The sequence below is a fragment of the Plutella xylostella genome, chromosome 13, assembly GCF_932276165.1.
Source record: "Plutella xylostella chromosome 13, ilPluXylo3.1, whole genome shotgun sequence".
NCBI lineage: Eukaryota > Metazoa > Arthropoda > Insecta > Lepidoptera > Plutellidae > Plutella > Plutella xylostella.
In genome coordinates this window covers 5,891,483-5,919,134 of record NC_063993.1, presented here as the reverse complement: position 1 = coordinate 5,919,134, position 27,652 = coordinate 5,891,483, and the positions used below count along the sequence as shown (strand labels likewise).

Below are 27,652 nucleotides of genomic sequence, written 5' to 3'. Positions count from 1 at the left end.
ACCGCCTTTTTTGTACTATTTTATATATCAACCCATTACGTCCCCACTGCTGGGGCACGGGTCTCCTTCCAATGAAGGAAGGGTTTAGGCCTAGTCCACCACGCTGGCCAAGTGCGGGTTGGTGTACCCCAACACAAGCAAGCTTGTGCTGAGAGAGTTGTCGGGTAAGTGGGCAACCCGACTGTCAGATGTTTTCAAGCCGCCCGAAGAACTCTGACTAGGCTTAACGACTGCTGCCGAAGCAGCAACCGGGACCCACGGCTTAACGTGCCGTCCGAAGCACGGAAGCGTCCAGAAAAGCACCACTTGAAATTGGTCACCCATCCAATGGCTGACCGTGTCAGTTGTTGCTTAACCTCAGCGATCAGTTACGATCACTGAGGCCCGCTCGACTACGGACGCTTCTATATATAAGTTGTGATATTGTAATGTTTTTTTTAATATAATAAATAAATATAATAAAGTATTCTATACTATTCTATTCTATTAATTTGGTGCTATGTCAGTGGTACGTTTTCATTGCTCGCGAGTGTATATTTTTTATTGATTCTTGTAGGTAGTAGGTAAAGGTATTATACAGGTTTAATGTTGGTCCTCTTCATTGCAGGCTGTCCTTTGCAAGGGGACGGTCGATGCTGCAAAAATAATAATTATTGATATTAAGTTGATTATTAAGTTATATTCATCGTTCATTTATACCATGACGTGTAAAAAGTATACATCGTGAACAGGCCATAAATTAAATTTTTGCAGGTCAAGCAGTTGTTGGTGCTAGGTAAAATAAAAGTGCGGACAAGTATACAAAACACATTGTTTATTTACAGAAATATAGCAAAGCCATTCTTTACCTAAAGAGTATGTATACAAGAGTAAAGTTGGGTAGCGATTAGAAAATATTATACAGTGGCAATGGCAATGTATCAACGTATAATTTATAGTTATAAAAAAGGCACTAACTGGTATGTTTCTACATCATGCGTCACAAAATTTTAATAATGTGCGTTAAAACTTGTGCAAACGGGGCCCTGAGTGCGAGTTTTTTCACCGTTTGAGAAGCGGCGAGTAAACGTGAATTGGTATAGGGCGTGAGAGATGCCACTTATCACTTATCGGTAAATAGGTGCAATAGCTCCGCGCCTATAATTTTGCGCTAGGTTTCACAGCTCGATTGGTATTGAAAAACTCACACTAAACCCCCAGATTTCGAGAAACTCGTTAAAAAATATAAGAGCTAAATAAGGACTCCTTTCCTGTCACCGCGCATATTAAAGGGTGCGTTCACACTGCTGGCGGGTGCGACACTAGCGCTACTGTTGCTGGGTTTGCTCACAACCTGCTTAGATAGGGCGTGGTCTCCGTCGCGTGTGGACACACGCTTGTCTTTCGTCATTTGGGCCACCTGAGGAGAGAAACAGTTTTTTATTATGAACTTATTATACTTTGTCAAATATAGCATGAGCCCTATGATAGCAGCTGTCAAATCCACATCCACATGAAACGAGTATATCGAGAACTATCGCCATTTGCCCCCTACGTAGTAAGTACTCGACTTAACGAAAGTACAGCCAACAAAAGCCAATAAGTATGCCCGCTCAGTAAACAGTCACGTGACAGATACACAAGAGGTTTCATCGAAGTCAACTTTATCAACAAACGTGTACTGAGTATGTCTCTCGCACATTTCCGATATTGATAGTGGGCGATGGACCATTCTTAAGGGCGCGGCCAACGATGTTGTTCTTTCGTTCAACACTTTATGGTTAAAAAAGGTATTATAGTTCGGTACGCGTTTGTAAAAATAATAGACTATAGCAGCTACCACGTTAAAACCACCACTCTAAGGGCCACTGCGCATTAGGCAGCCAGGCTGTCGTAGGTAATCCTTATCCTTACTAATATTATAAATGCGAAAGTAACTGTGTCTGTCTGTCTGTCTGTCTGTCTGTTACTCTTTCACGCCAAAACTACTGAACGGATTTGAATGAAATTTGGTATACATACGGTCTAGACCCTGGGAAAGAACATAGGCAACTTTTTATCCCGGAATTCCCACGGGAAAACTTTTTAAGGCGAAGCGAAGCACGCGGGAACAGCTAGTAAAATATAATAAGAATTCGTGGCTGCCTAGTGCGCGGCCGGCCTAATACACTCACGGCTGTAAATCGCGATAAAGTGACGTTAACCTACGTCGATAACTCACCCGTGAAGCGGCAACAGCATCCTAGATATTTCTAAGGACTCGCACGTCTATCTGGCCCTATAAAAATACATCGGAACTACCTAGAAGTCATAGTGATATACGTTGCTCTACACTGTCCCTAAGAGATGGCGGTGGTCGAAGCGGTTGTCGTCTGGACTGTAGCTCTCCGCGTTTGACACCATCGTACCCCCACAGCGACGTGTCCCATGTTACTATTGCTGCGGCCGTGGCACGGGTTTGTTATCGACGTTGATAAAGTCGTTTAATACGCGTTCCTCCAATCACAGCGTAGTGTTTATGGCGAATCGGGATAGTGACGTTTATCTACGTCGATAACGAACCTGTGAAGCGGCAGCTGGTTCCCATGTATTTCTAAGGACGCTTCGTCGAGTTTCGTGTCGCTTATATATAAACACTCACGGCGGCGTCGATGGCCCGGAACTGCCAAGTCCAGTGCACGCGGTACAAGAACGGGCGGTGGTCGAAGCGGTTGTCGTCGGGACTGTAGCTCTCTGCTATGGTGGTACCTACGAGGGATCATACCCCCATAGCGACGAGTCCCAGGTTACTATTGCTGCGGCCGCGGCACGGGTTTGTTATCGACGTCGATAAAGTCGTTTAATACTCGTTCCACGAATCACTGCGTCGTTTTTATGGGGAATTGCGCTAAAGTGACGTTTATCAATGTCGAATCAACCCGTGAAGCGGCAGCTGGTTCCTATTATGTGTATTTCTAAGCCTAATAATCCCATATTTCTCATATAAACACTCACGGCGGTGTCGATGGCCCGGAACTGCCAGGTCCAGTGCACGCGGTACAGGAATGGGCGGTGGTCGAAGCGGTTGTTGTCTGGACTGTAGCTCCCTCTACTATGGTGGTACGAGGGATCATACCCCCATAGCGACGTATCAAATGTTACTATTGCTGCGGTCGCGGCACGGGTTGGTTATCGATGTCGATAAAGTCGTTTAATACGCGTTCCTTCAATCACAGCGCCGTGTTTATGGCGAATCTAAATGGACGTTTATCTACGTCGATAACGAACCCGTGAAGCGGTAGCTGGTTCCTATGCTTCTAAAGCCTAGCCCAAGGCCTAAGTTTAAGCCTAATAATCCCATATTTCACTCACGGCATTGTCGATGGCCCGGAACTGCCAGGTCCAGTGCACGCGGTACAAGAACGGGCGGTGGTCGAAGCGGTTGTCGTCTGGACTGTAGCTCTCCGCGTGGTACGAGGGAGTCAGCACGGTCATCTTGTGCCGGTTGATCGCGTAGCAGCGGAAAAAGTGCTTCACTTTCTCGCCCACCTGTTTGACATATTAAAACAAAATTTAGGAAATACAAGTGGCTTAATAGCAGGGTCCACAACAGACGATACCACGTGATCTGATCGCGTGCGATGGAACGAACGGAGTGGACACGGCTATTGACTTTCATAATGGGAAAGACTTTTACATGTCGTTAGGGAGATAGATTGGCCATTGGATAGTAACATACATAATACTAGGTATATTCTAGGAATTCTGATCATGATAATAATATAATAACAAGATGTCGGCTATCAGCGCATGATCCATAATAAAGCGTCGTTAACACCCTGTTTTTGAGTTTTACAGCCAGCAGCGCCCCCCCCCCCCCGCGTCTCTGCGTGTGCGGGCTACGTGTGGGCACCTCTCGCGGCGTGCAGCGGTCGGCCCAGCGGCGCGCCAGCTGCTGCTGCATGGAGTAGGGGCCGCAGTGGCGCGTCTTCCTCAGCGCGCCGAACACCGCCAGCTCCGCGCACGTCATGCCCATGTCCTGCTCGTCGCTCGCAGCCGTCTGACCCGGTGTCTTAGTGTACAGGGTGTTGTGAATGGTATAGCAAGCTGGAAGGGGGTGTCTTAATATACAGGGTGTTGCTAAATGTAACAGAAAGCAGAAAGGTGGTGTCTTAATATACAGGGTGTTGCAACAGTGGTGTAACAAGCAGAAAGGGGTGTCTTATACAGGGTGTTGCAAAAATGGTATAACAAGTCGAATGGTGGTGTCTTAGTTCGTCATTCTGAACACCCTGTATAAACACCCTTTGAAGACACCCTGTATAAACACCCTGTATAAACATCCTGTATAAACACCATGTATAAACACCATACATAAACATCCTGTATAAACACCCTGTACAAACACCCTGTATAAACCCCCTCCCTCGACCCCCTGTGCAGCCAGCAGCGTCCCCCCCCCCGCGTCTCTGCGTGTGCGGGCTACGTGTGGGCACCTCTCGCGGCGTGCAGCGGTCGGCCCAGCGGCGCGCCAGCTGCTGCTGCATGGAGTAGGGGCCGCAGTGGCGCGTCTTCCTCAGCGCGCCGAACACCGCCAGCTCCGCGCACGTCATGCCCATGTCCTGCTCGTCGCTCGCAGCCGTCTGACCCGGTGTCTTAGTGTACAGGGTGTTGTAATTGGTATAGCAAGCTAAAAGGGGTGTCTTATACAGGATGTTGCTAAAGTGGTATAGTAAGCTGAAAGAGGGTGTCTTAATACACAGGGTGTTTCAAAATTAGTATAACAAGCTGAAAGGGGGGGTGTCTCAGTATACAGGGTGTTACAAAATTGGTATAGCAAGCCGAAAGGTGGTGTCTTAGCTCGTCATTCTGAACACCCTGTATAAACACCGTGTCTGAACACCCTGTATAAACATCCTGTATAAACACCCTGTATATATAAACACCCTGTATAAACCCCCCGTCTCAACCCCCTGTACAGCCAGCAGCGCCCCCCCCCCCGTGTCTCTGCGTGTGCGGGCTACGTGTGGGCACCTCTCGCGGCGTGCAGCGGTCGGCCCAGCGGCGCGCCAGCTGCTGCTGCATGGAGTAGGGGCCGCAGTGGCGCGTCTTCCTCAGCGCGCCGAACACCGCCAGCTCCGCGCACGTCATGCCCATGTCCTGCTCGTCGCTCGCAGCCGTCTGACCCGGTGTCTTAGTGTACAGGGTGTTGTGAATGGTATAGCGAGCTGAAAGAGGGTGTCTTAATATACAGGGTGTTGCAACAGTGGTGTAACAAACAGAAAGGGGGTGTCTTATACAGGTTGTTGCAAAAATGGTACAACAATCTGAAAGGGGGTGTCTTATACAGGGTGTTGCAAAAGTCGTATAGCAAGCCGAAAGGTGGTGTCTTAGTTCGTCATTCTGAACCACCTGTATAAACATCCTGTATAAATATTCTGTATAAACACCCTGTAGAAACATCCTGTATAAACACCCTATATAAACACCCTGTAGAAACATCCTGTATAAACACCCTATATAAACACCCTGTATAAAACACCATGTATAAAACACCCTGTAGAAACACCCTGTATAAACACCCTGTATAAACCCCCCGTCTCAACCCCCTGTACAGCCAGCAGCGCCCCCCCCCCCCCCCCCGTGTCTCTGCGTGTGCGGGCTACGTGTGGGCACCTCTCGCGGCGTGCAGCGGTCGGCCCAGCGGCGCGCCAGCTGCTGCTGCATGGAGTAGGGGCCGCAGTGGCGCGTCTTCCTCAGCGCGCCGAACACCGCCAGCTCCGCGCACGTCATGCCCATGTCCTGCTCGTCGCTCGCAGCCGTCTGACCCGGGGTCTTAGTGTACAGGGTGTTGCAAATGGTATAGCAAGCTGGAAGGGGGTGTCTTAGTATACAGGATGTTGCAATAGTGTTATAGCAAGCTAAAAGGGGTGTCATATACAGGTGTTACAAAAGTGGTATACTAAACCCCATTCTAAACACCCTAAATAATCATCCTGTATAAACACCATAAACATCCTGTATAAACACCATAAACACCCTGTATAAACACCATAAACACCCTGTATAAACTCCATAAACACCCTGTATATATAAACACCCTGTATAAACTCCATAAACACCCTGTATATATAAACACCCTGTATAAACATCTTAAATAAACAACCTGTACAAACACCCTGTATAACCACCCTGTCTCAACCCCCTGTACAGCCAGCAGCGCCCCCCCCCCCCGTGTCTCTGCGTGTGCGGGCTACGTGTGGGCACCTCTCGCGGCGTGCAGCGGTCGGCCCAGCGGCGCGCCAGCTGCTGCTGCATGGAGTAGGGGCCGCAGTGGCGCGTCTTCCTCAGCGCGCCGAACACCGCCAGCTCCGCGCACGTCATGCCCATGTCCTGCTCGTCGCTCTGCAAGCTCTGACCCGGTGTCGCTGTATACAGGGTGTTGTAATTGGTATAGCGAGCTGAAAGGGGGTGTCTTAGTATACAGGGTGTTGCAACAGTGGTGTAACAAGCAGAAAGGGGTTGTCTTATACAGGGTGTTGCAAAAATGATATAACAAGCTGAAAGGAGGTGTCTCATACAGGATGTTGCAAAAGTGGTTTAACGAGCCGAAAGGTGGTGTCTTAGGATGTTGCAATAGTGTCACTGGTATAACAAGCCGAAAGGTGGTGTCTTAATTCGTCATTCTGAGCATCCTGTATAAACACCCTCTGAAGACACCCTGTATAAAACACCCGGTATAAACACACTAAATAAACATCCTGTATAAACACCCTGTATAAACACCCTGTATAAACCCCCTGTCTCAGCCCCCCGTACAGCCAGCAGCGTCCCCCCCCCGTGTCTCTGCGTGTGCGGGCTACGTGTGGGCACCTCTCGCGGCGTGCAGCGGTCGGCCCAGCGGCGCGCCAGCTGCTGCTGCATGGAGTAGGGGCCGCAGTGGCGCGTCTTCCTCAGCGCGCCGAACACCGCCAGCTCCGCGCACGTCATGCCCATGTCCTGCTCGTCGCTCGCAGCCGTCTGACCCGGTGTCTTAGTGTACAGGGTGTTGTGAATGGTATAGCAAGCTGAAAGGGGGTGTCTTAGTATACAGAGTGTTGCAATAGTGTTACAGCAAGTCGAGAGGTGGTGTCTTAGTATACAGGATGTTGCAACAGTGGTGTAACAAGCAGAAAGGTGGTGTCTTAGTTCGGCATTCTGAACACCCTGTATAAATAGTAGTTTCACTATTTCAGCTTACTAAACCCATTTTCAACACGCTGTATAAACCCACTGTATAAACACCCTGTCTCAACACCCTGTATAAACACCCTGTATGGACACCCTGTATAAACACCCTGTATAAACACCCTGTATAAACACCCTGTATAAACACCCTGTATAAACACCCTGTATAAACACCCTGTCTCAACACCCTGTATAAACACCCTGTATAAACACCCTGTATAAACACCCTGTATAGTGTATAAACCCCCTGTCTCAACCCCCCGTACAGCCAGCAGCGCCCCCCCCCCCGCGTCTCTGTATAAACCCCCCGTTCCAACCCCCCGTACAGCCAGCAGCGCCCCCCCCCGCGTCTCTGCGTGTGCGGGCTACGTGTGGGCACCTCTCGCGGCGTGCAGCGGTCGGCCCAGCGGCGCGCCAGCTGCTGCTGCATGGAGTAGGGGCCGCAGTGGCGCGTCTTCCTCAGCGCGCCGAACACCGCCAGCTCCGCGCACGTCATGCCCATGTCCTGCTCGCCGCTCTGCGCCGTCTGACCCGGTGTCGCAGTATACAGGGTGTTGCTAAAGTGGTATAGCGAGCTGAAAGCGGGTGTCTTAATATACAGGGTGTTGTAATTGGTATAGCAAGCTGAAAGGGGGTGTCTTATTATACAGGGTGTTGGTAAAGTGGTGTAGCTAGCTGAAAGGTGGTGTCTTAGTTCGTCATTCTGAACATGCTGTATAAACACCCTGTATAAAACACCCTGTATAAACACTCTATATAAAAACCCTGTATAAAATAAACACCCTGTAGAAACACCCTGTAGAAACACCCTGTATAAACACCCTGTATAAACACCCTGTATAAACATCCTGTATATATAAACACCCTGTATAAACACTCTGTATATATAAACACCCTGTATAAACACCCTGTATAAACACCCTGTCTCAACACCCTGTATATATGAACACCCTGTATAAACACTCTGTATATAATATAAACACCTTGTATAAAATAAACACCCTGTATATATATAAACACCCTGTATAAACCCCATCCCTCAACCCCCTGTACAGCCAGCAGCGCCCCCCCCCGTGTCTCTGCGTGTGCGGGCTACGTGTGGGCACCTCTCGCGGCGTGCAGCGGTCGGCCCAGCGGCGCGCCAGCTGCTGCTGCATGGAGTAGGGGCCGCAGTGGCGCGTCTTCCTCAGCGCGCCGAACACCGCCAGCTCCGCGCACGTCATGCCCATGTCCTGCTCGTCGCTCGCAGCCGTCTGACCCGGTGTCTTAGTATACAGGGCGTTGTGAATGGTATAACAAGCTGAAAGCGGGTGTCTTAGTATACAGGTGTTCCTAAAGTGTTATAGCAACCTAAAAGGAGGTGTCTCAGTATACAGAGTGTTGCAAAGAGATAAAGCAAGCTGAAAGGGGGTGTCTTAATATACAGGATGTTGCTAAAGTGGTATAGCGAGCTGAAAGGGGGTATCTTATACAAGGTGTTGCAAAACTGGTAAAACAAAGGTGGTGTCTTAGTTCGTAATTCTGAACAACCTGTATAAATAACCTGTATCAACACCCTGTATAAACATCCTTTATATATAAACACCCTGTATAAACAACGTGTCTGAACATCCTTTATAAACACCCTGTATAAACACCCTATGGAGACACCCTGTATAACCAGTAGTTTCACTCTTTCAGCTTACTAAAGCCATTCTCAACACCCTCTATAAACACCCTGTATAAACCCTCTGTCTCAACCCCCTGTACAGCCAGCAGCGCCCCCCCCCCGTGTCTCTGCCTGTGCGGGCTACGTGTGGGCACCTCTCGCGGCGTGCAGCGGTCGGCCCAGCGGCGCGCCAGCTGCTGCTGCATGGAGTAGGGGCCGCAGTGGCGCGTCTTCCTCAGCGCGCCGAACACCGCCAGCTCCGCGTAGGTCATGCCCATGTCTTGCTCGTCGGTTTGTGTGATCTGGCCGTCGGTCAGGGGCTCTAGCTCGGCGGTTGGTGGAGCTTGGAGGATCTCGGAGAGGGATGGCAGGAAGAATCTGTGGGGTGAAGATATTAAAGGTAGAGTCTGACATCGATTTGCAATATTTAAGGCTACTAGGTTCTGGGACATGGGTCCTTTAACGATATAGAATCGTTTCATCAATATATTATTTATTTATTTATTTATTTATTTATTTAATACTTTATTGCACAAATATGAGATATACGTGTACAAAAGGTGGACTTAATGCTAAAAGCATTTTCTACCTAGGAGGTACAAGTAAAAAGGTGAAAAGGTGCATATATAGCATCGTATTTATGACAGATCGTGATATAGTGACGTTCATCGTCGTGGATAACAGACCCGTGCAACGAGGAAAGTTAAGAAAATAATTATCTTTCATATTTAAAGGTATTTAGACAGTGCGTACAAATTTCATGCTCCCGAACTTGTCTCATGAGTTTTATTATTATTTTTACACTTTAAAATATGTATTGGAATAGGTTAGGTCTAAGGAATTAGCTTCGGTAATAATTTCCGCTGTCGTAAATAACAATTGTAGTAATTTGGAATAACATCCTAAGATAACAAGTGATTCTGACGCAAGTGGAGGATTCAATAATTCGTACTACGCAGTTTAAATAAGGCTAATCATAATTATATTTCAGCTAAACCAAAATATTATTTATCCTTGAAGACTACCAGCATATAATAGAATAATTATAATATGTACCTAGCTGAGAATTACCTAACTAAACATCCAAAATTCAAAGTCAACTTGAAGATAATTATCAGAACGAACAGAGAAAAAATATTGCCAGCTGCTAATGTGTGGTGTATGGATATTGCGGAACAAGAAACATACTCGTAATTTTTGTATCTTCTTATTAGGGCCAGTTTTTTGATCCCTAGTTAACTCAACCATTGGTCAAAAATGGCTACCATTAGTTAAAAACCAATGACAAAGGAATAAAGAGAAGACCTGGCATAAAAATCGGTACTTAAAAATATATCGTCGTCTCTTTTTAACTTATTGGTGTTATCCTACGTAAAAAAGGACAACAGTAGTTTTGTATTTGCCTAAAATTACAACATTGCGACCGGTCGCCATGTTGATTGACATCCAAACACAAGGTACTTCAGCTGTCAAACAATTTGTTTGTTTACATTTTTCAAGAAAAAGCCGCCATTTTAATTGAAACCAAAGTTTAGGTAGGCGCATTTTTTACGTGAATATGCCATGTCCTCTCTTTATTCCTTTGCCAATGTTAAAAACCAACGAAATTCGTATGCAGGTGTCATGCTTGACACGTGATTTGACTAATGGTTAAAGTTGACTACGGATCAAAAAACTGGGCCTTGGGGTGTCGGTGACCAACGCCAAAGATACGCTACCACAGTCAGAAACATAAACGAACGGTTTAGTTAAGCTTACTACACCGCTATTTAAGTTTCGTCGGGGGTCAAAAAGCGCATAATAATATTATGTACGAAAGTACTCACCTGCTTTTAGCGTACTGTAGGAACGACTTCAAATCAGTCTTGGATATGCCACCGATAGGGTTCACATCTGCACTGGAGCAGTCATATTTGGTCATGTAGCCTCTCAGAGCTTCGTCCACATTGGATGAGCCCAGCACTAGTAGACCTCCCGGCCTGCCTTGAGCCCAGAGCATTAGTTGAGCGAACAGGTATGATAGCACCATGCGTAGACGAGCCTGAGAGAATGAGTTATATGTAATTAGTGAAACCCTCACAATGAATGATTTGAGTGGAGGTAAGGATCATTTCAATCAATATCAATTTGGCATTGTATATAGGTACATGTACACAGCCGCCCTAGGCAGTCAGTAACTAAGAGCTAATCTGACTTCCTCATTCTCTCAAAATTGCAGGGTGGTAAACCCTAGTCCAGCACCAGTGTTTGTCACTGATCGCAGATGCATAGAATTATTCGATGCGTCCAAAAAATATATTCAAGTCTCAAATTGTACTATTGGTGCAGGATTTTTCTAGGAACTTGGATTATAGAGTAGAGGAAATAACATAATTTTTAGGTCAAATCTTAAACAGAAAATAGGAAACATAATTATGCTAATATGTATTAGGTATACCTATTTGTAAAATAATTTTAGTTATGGTTGTTTTCGTTACTGTAACTCTTGTTACAGTTATAGTTACATTATGATAATTTATGTATATGTAAAGGAAGTACGTAAATACTACATAACTACTGAAATATATTATAAATTCACACATTTGGTACCTTCCTGCGTATTTAATACGCAGATTATGGTATACAGTTTGTGGGTATGTATTGTATTAGCATAACATGCGATCTAAATACGCGATCAGTGTTGCCATTAGCGTACATTTTACACATTTGACGTACTATTTTAGCCTCCCATGTGTAATGTGTATATAATTGGTCCATGTAATGTACCATTTAAACTTAACTTCCAATATCATGATTATCATGTGTAAAATCTTTGTTTATGGACTATTTTACGTATTTTTTTTGGAATCGCAGCAAAAAAATTATTAACCACAATTAGTTACGATTTTGATTTTCTTGTATGATTATTTTCTCAACCAATATGATTATTACATGATTACAATGAGTATAAGTATATCATACATAAAACTGCGGGGTACCTACTCTGAAGGTTTTAGGACATTGTAACACTTTTTAAAATGCTATAATAAATATAGGTACGTTTCTCACGACTATGAATGATGGTCATCTCATGGTATTCTTCTTAGCGTGTCGATGTCGGTGACAATAACTAGAAGTGGGCTAACGTTTGCCACCGAAGTAAAAGGATTAGCCAGTCACATAATATTAGTGGGGGAACACTAAACAGTGTCATGAAACTATGTCAAACATTTTCTACGTCATTATAATACAATAAAGAGTCATAACGATTATATTTATAGCAAAAAACTTTTTTTTAATTAGGTATATTAGATCCTTTTGGTATCTTAAGTTTTTGCTGCTATTAAGTATTGTATTAATATTGTTAAGATTCGAGCATTAGATTAAGCATCGAACAGCTGAAGAATCATGATTATAAAGCATGAAAAGCATATTCAAGAATATCCGAGTAAATAAGCCACGAATCAGGCATAGGTTGAACAATTCCGCCATTTTTGATTCAGACTCTGTTCACCAAATATTACCTACATAGTTCATTTATAAACATCTGTGTAAACATTAAATTATCAACAAGTAGACTGTGACTATTAAAAATGATAATTAGCACGTAATAATAATACGTCATTTGTTTAATTGATGTTACTGGATGACAAATATTGCGTGAAAGCATTGTTTTATTTGACGACATTCCTAAAATTTTATTTTATCAAGTGTTCCACAATGTAATTTATTCAAAAGCTATATTAATATTAAAGGATGTTGTAAAAATTGTATCATAAGCCCACAGGGGATGACATCGATGGTTAGCTGAGTTCTAGAAATTTGTGCTAATTATTGCGATTTCTTATACTGAATTCGTCAGGTAAAAATTAGTGATCTTCAAATTTACTTCTATTTGTTGTTATAATTAGCTATACTTATATCCTTAGTAAATGTTCTAGAAAATGATATATCTTCATTCGAAAGCGTGTAGGTACACAGTAATTAACATAGCAGTCACACCAACCTGTATATTCTGAAGAGCTAGATTCTGTCTAGCGCATCCTCCGTTAGCCCTAAATTTGGGCACTAGGCCGGTGACGGCTGTGAATATGCCGATAACCGCACTCACTGCTGTGTCTATGACGATCGAGAAGTGATAACTACCAATCTCACTTGCAAGCTGAAAACAATGATTTTGTATCAGAAATGTAATCTGAAAGTGGTAGTAGGCAGTTGGAGGCAAACTTAGCTTGGATTCGTTCCAGCCCACTCTGGACCGACAACCTTAGGCCTCCCACACATAAACATGATAGGAAGTGGCGTCATGCCACTCTCTCGCTCCCTGAGAGGGAAAAAGTTTTCACGACGCAACGTCGTATCGTGTTTATGTGTATATGCCCTTAGACAGCCGCCCGGTGGAGATTGCACGAGGAAGGCCAAGGGGTTGTGGCAGTCCTTGGGAAAGCCTTATGTCCAGCAATGGATGTTCACAAATTATGAATCATGGTTCAAAATTTAAAATTTACACCCTTTGAGGCAATAGATCAATAAAAACAATAACGCCGATGGTATTTATTCAGCTTGAAACGATTATATTTAAACATCCTTTATTATTTGAATTATTACTTGTAATATCTAACTTCCTTGTCCGAAAATAGACTCTATTGAAACAAGATACATTTTGTAGGTTAAATAAGAATCTAAACTGTTACATGCCTTAGAATAATTAGTACATTTACAAACATAACAATATTATGATGCGTGCCAATGACGTCAAACGCTACTTAGCCACTTAGGCCCGGGTCTCCTATTTACTCCGTAGGTCGCGTCAAGTGTCACCGCCGTAGGCCGCGTCACGATTTTCACTACGTCTATGCGTCAACGTCGGCGTGTGAGGGAGACCGCATCAGTACATTTCTATAGTGAGCATCGTGACGCGGCCCACGGCGTGACGCTGGACGCGACCTACGGCGTAAATAGGAGACCAAGGCCTTAGAAATTACTAACGACGTATGTGTGTTTTTACCTTAAGACTATTGTAAATACTTATTTAAAATACATTATACCTGCATGGCCCTCTGTTTGGTTTCCTGGCTAGAGTTCTCAGTTCCCATGTAACATGTCACTAGCAGTCTATTACAAAGTTCCATTGGATCTTGCGGTGTGTAGTCTGATTGGCATAATATCTTTCTGACGTCGTATAAAACTTGACTTTCTGGAAAAAAGATATTGGTGATGGTGGTTCGTTAAGTAGGCCTAGACCACAGGGGTATAATCGTGACAGTTCTGACATTGCGAAAAAGAGACGCTTAGCTACATTAAGCGTAAGAAAGAAACGTTAAGCTGTAAATGTTTTTTGTCCTTTTTGCTGTGGCGCCTGTTTACGTCAGTTCTCTGTGCCAAACAATGAAACAAATGAAAAATCTGTGCCAAACAAAGGCTGACAGTTACAACAAAATTTTCTAAATGCTATTTATTTTTGATTTGCTAGTGATTTGTGGGTGTTTATTAAGTTTATTAGACTATTATCATCACTTAACGAGTGTGTGACATGGGTGGGTGGATTTTGTTCGGTTGTACAGAGCATATTGAACGAAAACACGATGGAATGATGGATGAGATATATTTTCACATGTAAGTAGATACTATCAAGTTTAACAAGCTTACATTCATCATAGTACTATCTATTGGCTCGATTTTAATATAAAACGATACTAATTTTAATACTGTAAGGTCTTTTAGTATCAGTTTTAAGTAAAAATTACGAGGTACCATATCATAACAAATCACATGGGGTTGCAAGTTATTGAAAATTTATTTTACCCACAAATATTATAGTATGCAAAGAAAATACTAGAAATTGTAACGGACTCTGGTTGGGTTTACAAATGGGGCGCACGAATTCGGTTTTTGTGAAGATTGTATTTTGTAGAAGTCATTCTCCTCTTTCAAATGAGGTGCCTCTCATTGTGAGGAAACGTTCGTTTCTTTTTTTTTCTTCCATGTGTGATTTCTTCTGTATAATATAAAGTTTATTGTATTGATACGAAATACGTGTTTCCTTTAAAAAAAACCCCATCACATATTTGGCCCACGATTATAATGCTCATGCTCATCTATTTATCTCTTTCATAGGTTTCCGACAGAAAAAAAAAATATCAAGAAAATGGATAGACATTACCGGTCGCACAAATTGGGAACCAAGGAAACATACAAAAATTGTGTTCGGCACATTTTGAAGAGGATTGTTTCGATTGGACGAAGACAATGAATTATACAATCCACTCAGTTTGTGTATATTAAATAATTATATTGAAATCAAATAAGTATGAGTAAAGTTTTTTTTCTTATATCGTCGGTTGACAGGAAAAACTCACTAAGGCTGATTTTTCAATATTCAGATAAATGTTATCTGGGTAATACAAACATTGAGAAACATTGAGACGCAACAGGGTATTTCTTAAAAAGAACAAAAAAAAATTATTTTTTTTTAACTTTTTTTTTTATTTTTTTTAATAATGTTATTGGAAAGTGTATTGAAAATAATGATTTTTAATATCTTCAATCAAGCTTAACAGGCTTTGCATGGGGTAGAAAATGAGGTGTGAAAGTATGGTTGTGACAAATTAAATTCCTTGTTTAAAATTCGACTTTATGACTGATGGCGTAAATCTCATTTTCAATATTCCAAATCAAAGTTTTCACAGAAATAAAATTAAAGTTTGTGCCTTCAGAATAACTATATATTTTTTTATTGGGTAGTTATGTCACATCCATGTTCGACATGGATGTGACTTTTTAAAACATGTCACGACCATGGCCTCAGAAAGCTATGGCTGTGACTGACATGGTTGTGACATTTTCGCACCGTGCCTGACATTATTTTAAAATTCGTCATTATTTTTGCAATTTGTTACTTTTATCTGTAAGTACATTGTTTAAGTTTTAAATTACGAAAAACAAACTGACAATACAGTTGAGCTTACCTTATATAACTTGAACACGGTCTGGACAGGTTCAGAGTGTTAATTTATAAAATAAAACATAAAAAAAATTTATTCATTTACACTCCACCATTCATGCCGGCCAAGAAAGGGTAGGTCATACAGTGTTGATATAGCAGAAAAATATATAGTTATAGCAGATACGTGTCGCAAACTTCTACCCTTTTTTCAAGTGTAAATATTTCAAGCCACGGCTGTGACAAAAAAACATCAGACAAACTTTACGAAAGGTTTTGGTTTAAACTTACTTAGCTAAACAACATGAAATATATGTATTGTGATAAGTTAATTGCATATAAAATGATTATATAATGATTTTTTGTCTGAAAAAGCACCAATTAATTCCAGAAAAATATTTTGTTGAGTAATTCGGTGAGCGGACATCGCACGGCTGTGACATTTTGGGGGGGATATTGATATCTATAAATACAAGGCTTATGTATTTTAATGCATAATTAACTTGCCTGTATGATAAAAAATATGATTTACTGTTTTAATTCATACCTAACAACTATGAGTGCTTCCAGCTAGCCGATTCTTACGTAAGACAGTATTTTTTATAAGAATAAGAAATACCCAACAGCATCAAAATTATTTCCCAGCAAAACTTTTGTCTGGCTATTGAAAAATTAGCCTTTAGTGTCTTTTTCCTATCAACCGACGATATACTCAAGTTTTGTTTTTGTTATTATGATAAGTTAAATTTCCCCATATTTAGGTTTTTAGGGTTCCGTAGCCAAAATGGCAAAAACGGAACCCTTATAGTTTCGTCATGTCCGTCTGTCCGTCTGTCCGTCTGTCCGTCTGTCACAGCCGATTTACTCGGAAACTATAAGTACTACAGTGATGAAATTTGATGGGAATATGTGTTGTATGAACCGCTACAAAAATATGACACTAAATAGTAAAAAAAAGAATTGGGGGTGGGGCCCCCCATACATGTAACTGAGGGATGAATTTTTTTTTTTCGATGTACATACCCGTGTGGGGTATCAATGGAAAGGTCTTTTAAAATGATATAAAGTTTTCTAAAAAACATTTTTCTTAAAGTGAACGGTTTTTGAGATATCAGCTCTCAAAGTCGTAAAAAGTATGTCCCCCCCCCTCTATTTTTATAACTACGGGGTATAAAATTCTAAAAAAAATAGAGGTGATGCATGCTAATTAACTCTTTCAACGATTTTTGGTTTGATCAAAGTATCTCTTATAGTTTTTGAGATAGGTTGATTTAACTGTAATTTTGCTGCTACGGAACCCTTTGTGCGCGAGCCCGACTCGCACTTGGCCGGTTTTATTTTTTTGTCGGCAACATCTATGGTTTGAGTGAGAAAGAGAATAGTGCACACGGCGATTGCGAATCTATTTGTAGTTGATCTGAGGCCTAGACAAAAGTAGCAAGAATGGCCATATGTTTTTTTTTTTTTTATAAATACCGGTTGTTTTGAAACTTATTGTAAAAAGAGTAATGTGGCGCCATCTATCGGTCTTACCGTATACTACCTAATTCAAAAACAACCCTAGCAGCTTTCCGTTAAATACTTGCCCGAGTTGCATGGTATTGTTAAACTTTTAGCACCACTGCTCCAGAAAATCCATAGCTTTAATAATTATTAACTGACCTCCTTTCTGTATAGCGTCACATATCTGTGTACACATTGAGAACACGATGCAAGCCGTGCTTGTGGAGTCCACGCCTCCGCTCAGAGGCAGGAAGAAGCCTCCTTGCCCCGACCTTCGTAGGTAGTCCCATAGCCAGCAGGCCGGTCCTGGGGAGTGAAAGCTGCAGTTATAGAAATGAGCACGAGTGTAAAATGTGCTGACATAATTATTCATTCAGGCAACTCTATTTTTGGAAACATTTTGTAATTTGTATCAACAGCCAGGCAGTGCACGAAAGTAGCCTCCCTTAGTGACTTATGTACTGTACCTTATATACCCTGGGCAGTCAGCATGTTCATTACGGTGACCCTTTTAACAAATACTAACAAGCTTAATAGACTCTCAAAAATGTATTTTCAACCTAACAGTTATCCATTATTCTGCAGATATAACCCATTCCCTCTAGCACTCCCACTTTACCACCACAATCATTCCTCCACCCCTTACCAAGTTCAATCTCCTCCTCAGGCGTCAGATACTTCCACTCCATGGGCATTGAGACGGGCATGTTGTAGTCTTCATCATCAGAGAGCGCGAAGTCCACGTTGATCCTCGGGAAGGGCGGGTTGGACGCGGCCAGGTGCGTTCGGGATCTGATGGCGTTGCGATAGGAACGAATGTCTTCTAGGTCTATTGTTGCTGCTATTACTTCCTGGAATTGAAAATGGAAATTGGATTTGTGTTCAATATAACTACCTTCATTAACCTTCAAAACAAATAAATAGGCTTTATGAAAGAAGTCTCTTCGAGTGATGTATCACCTGTTCGCATGTTGCTTATAAAGGATGCGTCTTTCGTAGATTCACATCCGAAAGGAGTCCACATAGCTCGTCATTCAGAACAACTTTTGCTATACCACTAGGGGTATTTAAAGTAATACCCTCACACAAAGTCACTTGAACCACATTTTTTAATAAGAATAACTCTACTTCGTCAAAAACGATGGCATTGTACCTTCTTTAATCAACCACAAACATACCACATCATGCAAGGCGAACTGCAGTCCTCTATTGACAATATTCCCATTCACAGCGACACAAGAACAACCGTTGAAGTAAACTCTTTGTCCGTCGCAGCCTCTTAAGTTACTGAACAGGTAAGCCCCACCACTCTTGAATGTGGCACTCTTGACCAAATCCACTGTGATGTAGGCCTTACGTAGTTCCATGTAGCTTCCTGAGCCGTTTGCTATGATTTCAACACCGTCCAGGCCTAAGGGTATGTGGCGACTGAAAGATAAACAAATTATTGGATAAAATATGTATTAAATTAACTTTCTGTTTATTGTAGTAAGGCCTCAAAACGTGGATTTGTAGCTCTCATAAAAGATCACTCATCAATCAGTCCACTGTAGAATCAACACGTACAGACAGCAAAAGAGAACAACATTTTTTTTTTACAATTTATCGACCCGTCAGTTGATCATAAAATTAAAGTATTAGCGCTCGAAGGGCATAGATCTCCCTTTTGCTGACTGTCTAATAACTTGTTCCATTTCTGTTGGCAACACCAACACAAAGTTATATTTTTAATATTGTTATTTTGTCGTCTGGCAATACTCACTCTCTCTCTACCCACCTACCTACGTGTGTGCATTGTTAATCATCTAATAATTAATAAAAGTGCAGTAAAATACATAATCAGCGTATAATTCAAGCGTATACAGTCCCGCTTCGCAACATGGTCCTTCAGCTTTAAAGGATCCAACGGGGGATACACAATTCACGAGCTGTTGGCAGAACAAATACGGCGCGACGCGCTCACCAACTCGTTCCCGCCACTATTTCTACGGGTCTTCGGTTCGGCGAGTGCGCGATTTCGTGTCGGTCCAGCAAGCCAGTGCATAAAAAACTAGACAGTGCAGTGCGTTAGTGCCGTTACGATCATATAAAGACATCAAATCTGGCAGATTTGACGACGCGACGACTTCGCGCTCATCATCAGGTTCCCGCCATTACGACAGTGAATCGGCGCGAACGCGCTATTTCGTGTCGGTCAGTGGTGTCGGCCAAGTTACGAGGTTCATAGTCTGTGAACGCGACACGTCAAGCAAGCAGGGTGAATATTCTGAGCGCTAGGGACAGCAAGTTCGACAACTAGCGCCAGCGGCGAGCCTTGGAACTACGCGTGGCGGCCAAGCGGCGAACATCGGCGGCCATTCTGACGGTTTACTTTTTTCACTTGTCAAAAATTTTCTCGTTGGATTCAACAACTTTGCGTCGAAGTTAATTTATTAGTTTTTGCGATTTAAATCATTGAAAAAGTAACTTATATTGTGTAAATTTGTTCAGAACTTAAGTATTTGTGTTATAACCAAAGATTTAACTGTGTTCTGTTGTTTGTAAATAAGTAAAAATGGAGAAGTTACAAGAGCTTGTGTCAAGAAGGCGTTACACAAAAGGTAACATAACTAGGCTTTATAACTTTGTTAGCAGTGACGAAGATGTGGCAAACTCCACAACCGAAGCTCTGCTCGTCAAAAAGAATCGTGCTTTGGAATCGTTTTCGAGCTATGAAAAGTGCAATGTCGATATTTTACAACTTGACGAGAAGGACGATGAAGACGTTTCTGTCGTGGAGGAAAGGTTTTTCCACATCTTAGCCACACTTGATGCAGAATGTAACAAACGCAATAGCCAGGAACCAAAGCCTTCAGCTCCATCTGCTCCAATTTCCAAATTAAAACTACCACCTATCAATGTACCTATATTTAGTGGTAAGTTTACTGAGTATATACCATTCATCAACTTGTTCAACTCAGTGATAAATGACAATGAGTCAATAGACTATGTACAAAAATTGTATTATTTGCGTGCATATCTCAGGGATGAGCCCCTGCAACTAATCAAAAACTTACCTTTGACGCACGAAAGTTATAAAAAAGCACTAGGATTGTTAGATGATAGATATAACAATAGATTTAGGATAATTAATGAGCACATTAGCACACTGTTGGATCTGAATCCTCTTACAAAGTCGACAGCAGCAGGTCTAAGAGAGTTTAGTTCAAATGTTGGGCAAGAGCTTGCTGCTTTGACAAACTTAGATCCTAACGTGAAATATTGGAATGCTATAATTTTGTGTATACTTTGCCGCAAATTAGATCTCCTAACATCGAGAGCCTACCAAATGGAGAGAGACACCGCCATGGACCCTACCGTGGAGGACCTGCTCAAGTTTATTGACAAGCAAGCACTGGCATTGGAGAATGTGGGGCCGGCCTGTGGCCAGTCGCAATCACCACGACACACCAGTCAGCAGCAGCACAAGGAGCAGCGTCCAGCATCCACGGGCAAACCGGTAGCGTACACTGCAGCGCAGGAGGCATCATGCTTACTATGTAAGTCAAACCATAAGTTATATCTATGTAAGAGCTTCCAGTTAATGCCTGCCACTAAAAGGGTACAGTTTGCAGAGGAAAAGGGAATATGCAATGTATGTTTAGGTACGCATTCAGGAAAATGCAGGTTCCACTTTAGGTGTGCAGAGTGCAAACAGAAACATCACACTCTGCTACACTGCGATAATGATAAAGTGGAGGGACCGCAGGCCGCTGCGTCACCCGCCTCATTAGCGGCAAATAAAAAAATGACCACTAATAGTGTACTTTTGCCCACAGCACAAGTAAAGCTTCTCGCTCGAGATGGCACAGAGATGACTTTCAAAGCCCTACTAGACAGTGGCTCGCAGCTCTCTTTCATTTCTGAAAGAGCCGTTCAGCTGCTAGATTTAAAGCCCCTGCAGAGTAATATTAATATAGTAGGGATTGTCAACACTCAGGCCAGCGTGAAGCGCTGTGTGCCAGTCGATATACACTCGTTAGTCAATCCATTTAAATTATCGACTACTTGTCATGTAGTCGAAAGGATCACATGTGAGCTGCCACAGAGGAAATTTGATATCTCAGACTTTGTGATACCACCATATGTTAGGCTGGCAGATAAAGACTTTAACATCCCCAGTCAAATCGATTTACTCATGGGAGCGGACTGTTTTTTCCAGGCTATGCTGCCACCGGAGTCGACGATCTACGAGTCTGCAGCGCCGCCTAGCGGAGCGCAGCCCTCGGCGCCAGGTGCCCGGCATCCACAGCTCATCAACACGCAGTTCGGCTATGTAATCGGGGGAAGCCTGCCTACACAAGTCTGCAATAAGGTAGCAGTTTTTAAATGCACATGTGAGTCAGATATTAATGAAAATTTAACGAATTTTTGGAAGAGTGAGTCCGTTCCAGAAATTTATAATGAAAAGTCTTCAGAGCAAGAGCTCTGCGAGTATGTATTTCAAAAGACTGTTCAGTTGAAGGATGATTGTTTTGAGGTTGCTTTGCCCTTGAAACTGCCATTAGAAGATGTAAACGATGCTCTCGGAGATTCATTTCATTTCGCGTTAAAAAGGTTTTTAAACCTCGAAAAGAAATTGCACAAAGATCCCAACCTTTTCATAGAGTATCAGAAGTTTATACACGATTACATAAACTTAAATCACGGGCACTTCGTAGACATTGAGAGCTACCAGCTTAGTAAGGACGCAGTGTACTTTCTGCCGCATCATGCAGTACTCAAGCCTGACAGTAAGACCACTAAGTTGCGTACTGTTTTCGACGCCTCAATGAAAACAAACAAGAAGGTATCGCTTAACGATTTACTGCTAAACGGACCGACCGTACAGAGAGATCTTTTCGACATACTGCTCTTGTTCCGTTTCGGTAACTATACGTTCACTACGGACATAAAACAAATGTTCCGCAACATCCGCGTAATACCTGAGCATACTTCCTTACAGAACATTCTATGGAGAGACAGCCCCGACGAGACCATCAAGTGCATTAGGCTGGATCGAGTAAGCTACGGGCTGAAGAGCTCTAGTTATCTAGCTACGCGGTGTTTGAAAGAACTTGCTATGCATAATGAGCGCGAACTGCCCTTGGCTTCGTTCATTTTAAACAACTGCACGTATGTAGATGATGTACTGTTCTCAAATAGTGATTTAGACTTGATAGTAGAAGCAAAATCACAGCTTCAGCAGTTACTGAAAAAAGGCAGTTTCAAGTTACATAAATGGTCAGCAAATGACAGTAGAATATTAGAAGATATTCCCTCAACTGAACGGCATTTTGACGAGTTAGAATTTCAAAATGACAACTGTAGTATAAAAACCTTAGGTTTACAGTTGATTGTGCATCAGGACAAGTTTAAGATAGTAAGTCCAGAATCATGCGATGCAGATAATATTACGAAACGTGAAATATTGGCGTACATAGGAAAATTCTATGACCCGATGGGTTTTGTAGGACCTATAGTTGTACAGGCTAAGTCTATAATGCAGAAATTATGGTCCAGCAAATCAGACTGGGATTCCACGCCTGACGATAACATTAAATCAGAGTGGACAGAATTCTTATCTAGTCTTGCTAAAATGGATCCGATTTATATAAATAGAAATGTACAGTTCTCTGATTTAGATACAGTTGAACTCATAGGCTTCTCTGATGCATCCAGTTCGACTGCATACGGCTGCCGTGTGTATCTGCGCGTCACCGACAATGAAGGTAATGTACATATGCATTTACTCTGCTCGAAATCCCGCATAAATCCTCTCCAGAATAAAAACCTAACCGTGCCACGCTTAGAATTAAACGCTGCGCTACTCTTGTCTGTGTTGATTGCTAAGGTTACAAACACGCTTAAATTGAAACTAAAGATAAGTAGAATTTACTTGTTCACTGATTCCCAAATCGTGTTGGCTTGGTTACGGACTGAAGTGATGAAGTTGACGGCTTATGTGGCGAACAGAGTGAAAGCTATAACTAACAATACTGCTGACTGTCAATGGCTGTATGTCAACACCAAGGAGAACCCCGCCGATTATATAAGCAGGGGCGTCAGTCCACACGAGCTTAGTGGCTGCGATATGTGGTGGCATGGGCCTCGATTTATGCATGACAGTAAGTACAAGTTTGATGAAAATATAGAGTTACCTGCAGAATTACCTGAGAGCAGAGCCAGCGCAGCGATCTCCTCCAACGTAGGGTCTGCGGCTCGTCCAGTGACCGACATATTGCAAGGTATACACAAATATTCTAGCATCCAAAAAATGGTACGTGTCTTAGCCTATGTGTTAAGATTTATTAATAATTTAAAAGGCAGTAGGGTCTCGCATAACTTTTTGTCGAGTACAGAATTAAACTCTGCGCTAATGTTGCTCATTAAGTATGAACAAGAGTTATATTTTAAAGATGAAATTGAAAGTTTAAAGAAAAATGAATGCGTCAAAGGCTCGTTATTAAATTTGCATCCGTTTCTAGACAACCTAGGTATTTTGCGTGTAGGCGGCAGGTTACACCACGCTAGTATACCGTACGCACAAAAACATCAGGCTATATTACCTAGAGAATCGTACGTCACAGAGTGTTTGGTAAGATCAGAACACGAACGCTTACTACACGCCGGACCTAGGCTGTTATTGTCAAATATAAACCAGAAATACTGGATTACTAACGGCTTATTGTATGTTAAGAAAATTACAAATAAATGTATAAAATGTTTCAGGCAGAAGGCCACAGCTTCCAAGCAGCTGATGGGTTCCTTGCCGGCCGGCAGGGTGACTGCTTTGAGCCGTCCCTTCGAGAAAGTTGGAGTAGATTTCGCAGGACCTATAAATGTAAAGCTCTCGCGCGTAAGACGATCAGTCATAGGTAAAGGCTACATTTGTGTATTTGTTTGTTTTGCCACTAAGGCAATACATCTAGAGCTAGCCTCAGATCTCACAACCGATACCTATCTCGCGTGCCTACGTAGACTAATATCAAGAAGAGGCCTGCCGAAAGAAATCTACTCTGACAATGCTAGCACCTTCAAGGGGGCAAGGAACCAGTTGGTTGAACTTTATAAGTTGTTCTCTTCCAAAGACCACCAAAGTAAAGTTATGCAATTTACAGCTGAAAAAGGGATTGACTTTCATTTTATTCCCAGTCGTTCACCGACGTTCGGAGGCCTTTGGGAGGGTGCTGTAAAAAGTACTAAATACCATTTGCGAAGAGTAGTACAGAGTCACCAACTAACCTATGAACAGTTGAACACTGTGTTAGTAGAGATAGAATGTGTACTTAATTCTAGACCTTTGCTACCAATGTCTTCAAGTGATGTAAATTTATGACTATAGTTATCTGACCCCAGGTCATTTTTTGATAGGAAATGCCCTCACAATGTACCCAGAAAATGATGTAACGAATGTTCCACAAAACAGGTTAAAATTTTGGCAGTTATGTATGCAAATAAAGCAATCATTCTGGAAAATGTGGCACAAACAATATCTCAATGTGTTACAAAATAGACCTAAGTGGTTAAATGTTGCTCCTAATATTAAGATAGGTACATTGGTAATTTTAAAGGAGGATAATGTTCCCTCCATGTTCTGGCCAATGGCTAGAGTGGTAAACACATACCCTGGTCATGACGGCCACGTTAGGGCCGTTGAAGTAAAAACTGCTAATGGGAAAACCCATACTCGATCAATATTAAAAGTGTGTGCTCTTCCTTTAGATGTATAATTGTTATTTTTACTATGTACTTAATGTGTGTTTTCCTTATGTGTAATAATTTAATGTGTTTAGTGTCTTATGTATAGACCGTGCATACCAATAAGTCAATGTCTCTATTGTAACTTAAGTGTAACCTAACTTTAAGCAGTAGGTACAGATTTTAAAAATGGTTTTCATTAACTATTTGTTAGTAAATTATTGTAGGCGGCAGCATGTTGGCAACACCAACACCAACACAAAGTTATATTTTTAATATTGTTATTTTGTCGTCTGGCAATACTCACTCTCTCTCTACCCACCTACCTACGTGTGTGCATTGTTAATCATCTAATAATTAATAAAAGTGCAGTAAAATACATAATCAGCGTATAATTCAAGCGTATACAGTCCCGCTTCGCAATAATTCAGAATTTAATTCAATAGAATCAATTACCTCTGTGGATTCCACAACTCCTCACATATCTCGAAGCCTATGCACGTGTCTCTGGTGGCGATGACCGCGTCTCCGATGGGCACCGTCGTCTGCCCCGTCACCGCCGTGATCATGCGAGGCAGGTAGTAGTCTTCTGTCTGACGCTCCTGGAATTACGGATTAATTATGTAATATTTGTTTGGCAGTCAATTTCCGAAAACCAATAGGTACACGATCGTTAAGACTTATTCTGACTAGCTTTTCCTAAGCCATATCATTACCTAATCAAAGCAATCGGAATAAATACTCCCCCATTTCTGAACAAATTTTGATAACAATATTTCCGTTCAAGTCATTTTAAATACGACAAAACAGTCCGGATCGCAGTTATAGACAGACAAACACACACCGTTAAATTAGTACTAACCTACAATGACGGTTGACCCTAAATAGATGCAGTACTGCACTTCAAAGTCTTAGAGACTACTAGAAGCAAAATACCAAAAAAACTCAAAAAAACAGTAGGTACCAACCTTAGTCCAACAAGAGAACCAGCGCGACTCTCTATAATTCCCGTCCTCACACAGAAACATCTTGGGCCGGATAAGCAAGATCTTCTTATTCAGGAACGCCACTCTGCAGTTGTACGACACGTTTCTGTGCTGGACCGGCATGCCGACGTCTATCAGCATGTCCTTGCAAGTGGGAGACTTGAGCAGTTCAGCTAAGACTTCCCAACTGTGCAGGAATGTGTCTGATTCGTGGAAGTGGTCTTCGCAGCTGTAGCCGCTGTGGAGGTGATAGGGGTTGAGTTAGTTAATGTGCAGATAGATTGGAAGGGCCCTAGTAAACTTGCAAGAATTAGGAATATCTAATAGGCTCATAAACATGCTTCTCTTTTTAACTGCTGAATATAACCGTCTATCAAAGACCACCAAGTGGTCATCGGCTTTTTGCACGCAACCATCGGCTAACTCTCTAAGTTCTATCTAAGTAATGTTTTCTGGTAGAAATTGCTATGAACAATAAGACCGCCTATTTGTACTGTTTTATTTATAATTTTTGTCATTTATGTTATTGGTTCAAATATTGTATTGTTTATCCTACTAATGGGTTCCCCTCATCTCGCATAATCTTTATTGACCAAAACTCATTTCGCATAACTCGTATGGTCTAAACTTTTTTGGCCGAACCATCACTTTGCCAAGACTTATGTGGCATAAGGCTCGTTTCGTCTAAAACTCTTTAGGCACAATCTTTAAACACCTAAGTTTCGTTTGCTCAAATTTAAGTTCGTCTATACCTATGTATAATCTTGTTTCTCCTAATGTTATCTTAATAAATAATATATAGTATGTAGTAAATGTACAAATTGTGGTATTTTTCTCCTACATCCCGAAAATCACGATATTGAATGATTAAAAAATCGAAAGTTAACGAGCAATATAATTATTACAAACCCCATGAGATCGAAACCTAAAGATAGGTGCGACGACGAGCAAAGCGAGGAGGAGCGTGTTAGGTGCACATGTTCATCAAAAGCAAAGCGGAGCGCAGCAAAGCGGAGCGGAGCGTTTTCCAAATAGCGGAAACAATACAAGGCACCAGTTTGCGCTATAGAGAGACGCTCCGTCAAAGTTAAAGCCAAACAAATATTATTACTTTGTATAAACCTATTATTAGGCTACTCAAGATTTGGCCATACCATTATTAGGCTAAACAAATTAGGATAATGCGAAATAACTTTTTACTAATCGAGATTTATGCCATACGATTTTCGGCGAAATGAGACTTTGACCAAACGTTACTATGCAATACGAGATTAGGCAAATAAATCTTAGGCCAAAAAAGGTAGCACCCCTACTAATATTATAAAGGCTTGTAAGTTCGTGAGTTTGTATGTTTGTTACTTCTTCACGTCAAAACGGCTGAACCGATTTTAATGAAATTTGGTATGGAGTTAGCTGACACCCTGGATTAACACATTGGCATTTTTATCGCGGAATTCCTACGGGAAAACTTTTTAACGCGAAGCGAAGCCGGGTGAATAGTTTCTTTACCATATCTCGAGCTCCGGGCCGGTCCGGTACGCGGCGCCCGCCTCCTTGGCCTCCTGCACGGACTGCAGCACGCGGCTCATGTTGCCCTCGAAGTCCAGCGCCCACTGGTTCAGCGTGCACACCGCCACCGTCACCCTGCGACCCATGGCTGGAGTGTTCTGCTAGCCTAGCACGGGGCGC

At 42.3% G+C, this 27,652-nt stretch overlaps 2 protein-coding genes across 2 annotated transcripts; one reads left to right on the top strand and one right to left on the bottom strand.

Annotated features, from left to right (window-relative positions):
• Positions 1-797: 797 nt before the first annotated feature.
• Positions 798-27,652, bottom strand: LOC105388976 (glutamine-dependent NAD(+) synthetase). The gene is made up of 12 exons (XM_048624821.1): positions 27,473-27,652; positions 25,946-26,201; positions 25,434-25,579; positions 18,437-18,686; positions 17,905-18,109; positions 17,418-17,564; positions 13,861-14,009; positions 12,819-12,974; positions 10,660-10,874; positions 8,989-9,211; positions 3,331-3,507; positions 798-1,399 (listed from the first exon to the last, which is right to left on the bottom strand). Exons 1-12 carry the CDS (start codon positions 27,616-27,618, stop codon positions 1,232-1,234), a joined length of 2,238 nt encoding a protein of 745 aa, XP_048480778.1. The 5' UTR covers positions 27,619-27,652; the 3' UTR covers positions 798-1,231.
• Positions 19,440-22,840, top strand: LOC119693438. Its single transcript, XM_048624820.1, has 3 exons — positions 19,440-19,858; positions 20,561-20,797; positions 21,460-22,840. Exons 1-3 carry the CDS (start codon positions 19,813-19,815, stop codon positions 21,507-21,509), a joined length of 333 nt encoding a protein of 110 aa, XP_048480777.1. The 5' UTR covers positions 19,440-19,812; the 3' UTR covers positions 21,510-22,840.

What these genes read in the sequence shown, in the direction of transcription:
- LOC119693438 (XM_048624820.1), top strand. Translation starts at nt 19,813, where the DNA reads ATGGAGAAGTTACAAGAGCTTGTGTCAAGAAGGCGTTACACAAAAG. An exon ending in AAGAAGGCGTTACACAAAAG is followed by an intron (nt 19,859 to 20,560) that starts GTAACATAACTA and finishes GCCGCAAATTAG; the next exon opens with ATCTCCTAACATCGAGAGCC. An exon ending in GGAGGCATCATGCTTACTAT is followed by an intron (nt 20,798 to 21,459) that starts GTAAGTCAAACC and finishes TGTTTTTTCCAG; the next exon opens with GCTATGCTGCCACCGGAGTC.
- LOC105388976 (XM_048624821.1), bottom strand. Translation starts at nt 27,618, where the DNA reads ATGGGTCGCAGGGTGACGGTGGCGGTGTGCACGCTGAACCAGTGGGCG. An exon ending in GGTTCTCTTGTTGGACTAAG is followed by an intron (nt 25,580 to 25,945) that starts GTTGGTACCTAC and finishes CCGTAATTCCAG; the next exon opens with GAGCGTCAGACAGAAGACTA. An exon ending in CCAAACAGAGGGCCATGCAG is followed by an intron (nt 12,975 to 13,860) that starts GTATAATGTATT and finishes CATTGTTTTCAG; the next exon opens with CTTGCAAGTGAGATTGGTAG.